Source organism: Camellia sinensis, chromosome 10 (genome assembly GCF_055761805.1).
Source record: "Camellia sinensis isolate YWXY chromosome 10, ASM5576180v1, whole genome shotgun sequence".
Taxonomy (NCBI): domain Eukaryota; kingdom Viridiplantae; phylum Streptophyta; class Magnoliopsida; order Ericales; family Theaceae; genus Camellia; species Camellia sinensis.
In genome coordinates this window covers 116642893-116648892 of record NC_138970.1, presented here as the reverse complement: position 1 = coordinate 116648892, position 6000 = coordinate 116642893, and the positions used below count along the sequence as shown (strand labels likewise).

Below are 6000 nucleotides of genomic sequence, written 5' to 3'. Positions count from 1 at the left end.
AGTGGCTCAAGATCAATGATCTTCTTTAGTTGTTGGCCACGGGCTCTTTATTTATTGGCGGAACGCCGTTGTTGTAAAAGAATTAAACTCTTTCCTTTTTATGTAATAGTGTTAGCTTACGAGCAATCTATTTAATTGTAATTTATATTGCATTTCAATATGTATATACGATTGAGAGGTTTTTTTTTTTTTTTATGTATTTATGGATGTTTGTGGACTTGTCTCTATATTATATCAACCAAAATAGACTATCACAATAAATTTGGTAATATTAGCCGTAAATTAAAAAGTGAGGCGTGACAAGAACTCTTAAGGTTATTTGTTTTATGTTATGTGCTTATGCCTTTAGTTATGTTGATATAATTAAGAATCAAGTTATCAACAAATTTAGGGTTTCTATGACAGTAAGGTTAAAAACTTTGAAGTTTACGATTTTGGGGGGCGAGTTAATCAATTCGTATTTTGATTCAAGTGAAATCGGGCTGCTCACCTTCTTTTTTAGCACACAAACTTGCCGTGAAAATAAAATTCGAAACACGATTATGTAAAGCAAGTTATCAACAAATTAAGTTTCCATGACAAGTAGGTTAAATATAGTGTAATTTGCGAAATTTAAATTCTAGTACAAGCTCAAGAAAAATGGAACTTGAAACAGGATACCGTAGAAATACTGGACCAATTGATGCAAAATGTGCATCAATTGATGCTTCCGGAGGTAGTCTCTGGATCATTCCAGGTAGTGCAAAATGTGCTTTGCTTACACATTTGAATTACTGGACCAATTGATGCTTCCGGAGGTAGTCTCTGGATCTTACATCAGCCTACAGTGAAAATGGCATCGTGGAATTAGAACTGAAGACATATTCCAAAATCATAGCAAGAGAAAACCATTTTCATGCAATTAAGTAAATGAAAACCAACGGTGAAAAAAAAAAAAAAAAATGGAAAGAGAAAAAGTCCGGTGTACATTCTCATTAAACATGGAGGCAGAACATTGTTTTCAGCTATGAAGCACGGGTACTCCAAAAATAGTGCCGTACGAGTACCGGGTACTTACCGGGTGCGGGTACAGCAAAAGAGGGTCCGGTACGTTTGGCTTATTCGGGTACGGCATGGGTACGCCACGGGTACGGCATGGGTACGGCGTGGGTACGCCATGGGTACGCCAAGGCCAATTTTTTTTTTTTTTTTTTTCTCTGCCCTTGCAAATTAGCAATTATTATTATTATTTTTTATTTTTTTTGGTACCCTTGCAGATCAGTAATTTTGATGTTTCTCTGTTGTCCTGTTTGTATGTATAAAGTGTAGAAGCATATCAACAAATGATTTTAATGTTTTTAAAAAGTAATTTGAACCAAAAATAATAATAAGGCCTATAAAGGGTAGTTCTGTGTATGACTATGCATTATGTTTTTGCTTTAGATCCTCCTAGAATTTCTTTATAAAATCTTTAATCATAACAAACTTTTAAAGTTTATGCACAAAACATTAAAAATTGATACTGTATTAGTTGATTAGTAGTTGTTGGGAATGATGCAATTTTATGTATTATGCAAATTGCAATTGACAACCTGCACCAATTGAGAATTTTTTTCCTTTATTGTTGGTAATTAACTTTAAATCTTTCTTTGGTCTCATGTTATTTCTTTGGTCTCACCCTATAAAAATAGCAAATTGATGAGCAAAAAGAAAGATTTTAAAAATAAATTATGATCACAAATTCACAGTGCATAACATATCAAAGTGAGAGATTTCACAAATATTATTTTTAACGCTTAATGGTTTTAAATTATAGGAAAATGAGTAGTTCTTTTTTTAATTTTGATATTTAATTTTAATTTGTAGGTTGGATCCTTTAATCAAAATTATATTTAAAAAAAAATAAAAAAATATTGGCGTACCGTAGCCGTACCCGTATCGTACTTTTTTTGAGTTTTGCCGAATCGGCGTACCCGCACTCGTACCCGTACCGTACTCGTACCCGCACCCGTGCTTCCTCAGCAACTTTCAAGTGTTATATTCCATATCTGGTATCATCGACCTGATAACAGAACGAAATCTGTTTCACTAAAATCTGAGGCAATATTTTCAGACATTTGTCTAATGGAAGAATGCCACATAACAAGCCAGTTTTTTTGTTGAGGAATGTTCTAACACAGAAACCATTGCAACTTTCCCTAAACAACAATATATATATGTGTGTGTGTGTGCACGCGCGTGCTGTGAAAGGAAACAGACCCAAAGCTTCATCTAAGCATAAAATATACTATCAAACATGAATGGCTCCATCATTTTTTGGATTCTAAACATTTCTGAAGTTACATAAAACACTTGAAAAATCTAAAATTCTTGAGATGTTGATTTGTGATTTTTCAATTGGTTTCAGAGTAGGTCACTCAATTTTTATTTTTTCAAAACTATAGGAGCGAAATCTTATTTGATTTGTGATAATGGATTCAACTCGTGAAAGGAATTTTATGGTTCGACCACTCCTATTTGACAAATCCAATTATTCTTTTGGGAACGCTCGGATGAAAGCGTTTTTAAAATCTATTGATGAAAAAGTTTGGCTATCTGTCATGTTTGGGTGGATCGGACCAACGATTACCATTGATGGAGTAATATTTCCCAAACCAATTGATAAATGGGACACAATTGATTACCAAAATAGAAGCTGGGATAGTAAAGCTATCGATTTTCTCTTTTGTGCCGTTACACCAGAAAAGTTTAGTCGTATTTGTAATTGTGAAGTTGCAAAAGAGGCTTGAGATATCTTACAAACTATTCATGAGGACACTCCTTCGGTTAAATGTTCAAAACTTCAAAGGCTTACTTCTAGTTTTGAAAACCTTTCAATGAAAAATAGTGAGATATTTGACGAATTTTATGCGAAGTTGAGTGACATTGTAAATTCCAGCTTCAATTTAAGTGAAAAAATACCGAAATCCATGATTGTGGGAAAAATTTTGAGGTCCTTGTCCGATTGGTTTCAACCAAAAGTTACGGCCATTGAGGAGGCTCAAGATGTTGACAACCTCAAGTTGGATCATTTGGTTGGTAATCTCCAAACCTATGAGGCACACATGAATTTCAAAAAGAAACAAAAAGATAATATTGCTTTGAGTAGTGCTGATAGAGTTGGAAAGAATTTCGATGAGGATTGTGAGTTTGATTCCAAGATTACGGATGTTTTTTAAACAATTTAAAAATTCTTTGCTGAAAAAAAAGCCTAATCTTTTGGAATCAATTCATAAATCCAAAGACAAAGATAAACTCAAAATTGATCCTACAACAATGAAGAAAAAGGGAAAAATACAAGGGAACTCTCAAAGAATCCAATGCTATGAATTCCAAGGGTTTGGCCACTTTGCTTAAGAATGCCCTAATCATTTGAGGAAGAAGAAAGCTTTTGCTATTACTTGGGATGATGAATCACAGTCTAATAAGGATAAAAGTGACAATGAAGCTCAAGGCGAAGAGGGGCATGAACAATTTCTTGCTTTCATGGCGGTTTCCGGAGCTGAAGGACAAACGGAGTATCCCAAGAGGCCAGTTGAGAATGTCATTGATGATGAATCCTTCGGGGAGTGATGATGACATAGATGGTGAAGAGCTTCAACAAGCTTATGAAAAGTTGTACAAAGAATCTCTTAACTTATCCAAATTGAATGACAAACTCACTATCAAACTAAAAGCCTGTAAAAGTAAGAAAGTCAAACTAAAGGAAGAGGTTAGGAATGGTGCCATCAAGATCTCTAATGATCGACAAGCTCTTTGTGCAAAACTCTTGACTTGTGAGACAGAGAGGAATGAGTTACAACAAATCTATGCAACATATGAAGAAAAACTCTTGAGATGTTTCAAGTTGCCTTGGAAAAACTAGCCATCAAGAAAGATGAAGAACTCAGGTGTGCTATAGTTACCATTGGTCTTTGAAACAAAGGATCAAAGACTTTGGACATCGGCATGGCTCATCATCGTAGATTCGATATCGGCATTGTGGATTCAATGTTGGGAAAGACAATCCCATGGTAAAGACGATGGTGGAAGAGGCACATCGGAGTCGGTTCAATTCGGACACGGATTCGCTAGGTAATTAAGGGTACTCTTGTGTAATTCTTTTTTGTCTTCTTAGTGAGTTCTTTTGTGGCTTTGGCCCATAGTTTTTTTGTCACAGTTGGATGTGCTCCAATTGTGGTTTTTCCACATTAAATTGTTGTGTCGATTTGTCTTGATTGTTTGATTGGGATTGTTGTTTATTGTTTTAAATTGAAACATAATCACGAATCAATATCTCGGGAATTTTAGATTTTTCAAAACTCATCTTTCATATGATTACATCATAAATTGAATTTTGGAAACAATGACAATTCTGCAGGCAAGTCATTAATAGAAAAAGAATGATAAATTATCAAAAAAATTTAAAGATTGCTTGTAAAATAAAAATAAAAATTAAAGGAAAATTATAATAGATTTGTATCGACTTTCAGATTAGACCAATAACCTCCATGGCCATCCTTAGCATATCAATTTTGTAAGTGATATGAGAGACAAAAGCATTCAATGTAAAGTAAATCAGACATCAACAATGTTGACACTTCTAGTTTGTACCCAGCTTCTACTTTTGGTTTTAATATACGGTCCAACATGAACAGATTGTACAAGGGTCAATAAACAACATTACCATTAAGTATTTTCAAGCTTACCATTTATAAAAAAAAAAGAAAGTATTTTCAAGCTTACAAGTTAGACAAGCTTACCTGTCTGATAGGCTCTGGCACACGGTATTTGCAAGTCATTTTAGCAATTTCAACAGCAGTTGCAAGAGATACACGGTGACCAACTGAAATGAATATGGGCTTAAATGACCCCTGAGTCGATCGCATTGCCTGAATAAATAATTTCATTAAAAACTGCTTCGTGTTGCTTCTAAAGTGATATTTGCTAATAGTTGAGGGGGTCTTGGTGTAAATAACGCAAACAGAAAAGAGAGCAAGAATGAAGATGCCTGCAAGTTTTACCAGGAGTGCTTTATTTTGTGTTGGCACAAGTTACCAAAATATGGTTTGTCATACAAAAGTACTATATCTCAATAATAGCAATATCTACCTATAGATTTTACTAATTCCTGAAAGGAAGCAACAGCTCGTAGTAGATCCCTTACCGCTCCCCATATACTCCCAGAGTCACCACTTAAAGTGATAACATCTTCAGGTAAGTTTCCTTTCGCTTCAAGGAGTTGTCTCACTCTAGATTGGGAAAGACCATCCACATGATGCAACTGACATTAATCATTGTTAAAAATCATAATTGTATTGTGATTTGAATAGATAAACAAATAAGTACGGATGTAAGAAAAACCAAAAAACCCGACCAAACCGATTGAAGTGAACCGAACCAGCTATAATTGGTCATTTTTTTAACAAGAATCAGTCGGTTTTTTAATTTGATTTTTTTTCAATTTTCAGTTCGGTATCGGTTCAAGCATATTGTGTACTAAACTAAACCGAAACCGACCGCTTCAACATCTATTGTATTTATAATATATATAGATATAATATAATAATATAATGATATTAATAAGTATAATAAATTATTAACCTTAATTAATTAACTTTATTATCTCTATAACCTAAGTTTGTAAATTCTTATTATATATAATCTTAACTCTAATTCACATTATTTTTAAAAGCCTTAGTATTTTTTAGATTTTTTTTTTGTTTGTATTTTTATTAATTAGGAATTGAAAAGTATTTATTAAATGGATGGATTGGATATGTTTGAAGTGGTGGTTAGATAAGTGACTATACTAAAAAGTGGCTCAAGTTTGAAAGGTCTTAGACTGATTAAACCGCATCGAACCGAACCGTTTTAATCGGTTCAGTTATGTGCGGTTTGATGGGAGAAGCAGTCTGTATTACTGTTCAAAATAATAAAACCGATATTAATTGGTTCAGTGATAAATTTTATCTAAATACCGACCGTACCAAACCGCTTACA

The 6000-nt window shown here is 33.7% G+C and overlaps 1 protein-coding gene across 11 annotated transcripts in view; it reads right to left on the bottom strand.

The window, feature by feature from the left end:
• Window positions 1-730: 730 nt before the first annotated feature.
• LOC114291177 (uncharacterized) overlaps window positions 731-6000 on the bottom strand; it is a 30200-nt gene continuing 24930 nt past the window's right edge. For 9 of the 11 annotated variants that reach the window (XM_082892083.1, XM_082892084.1, XM_082892085.1 and 6 more), the window contains 3 exons: window positions 5110-5281; window positions 4761-5008; window positions 731-821 (listed from right to left, as the gene is read on the bottom strand). In XM_082892083.1, coding sequence (XP_082748209.1) covers window positions 771-821; window positions 4761-5008; window positions 5110-5281 — 471 coding nt within the window. In that variant the 3' untranslated portion in view covers window positions 731-770. The remainder of the gene's footprint in view (window positions 822-4760; window positions 5009-5109; window positions 5282-6000) is intronic. The other 2 variants (XR_014342478.1, XM_082892091.1) reach the window with 2 other exon arrangements.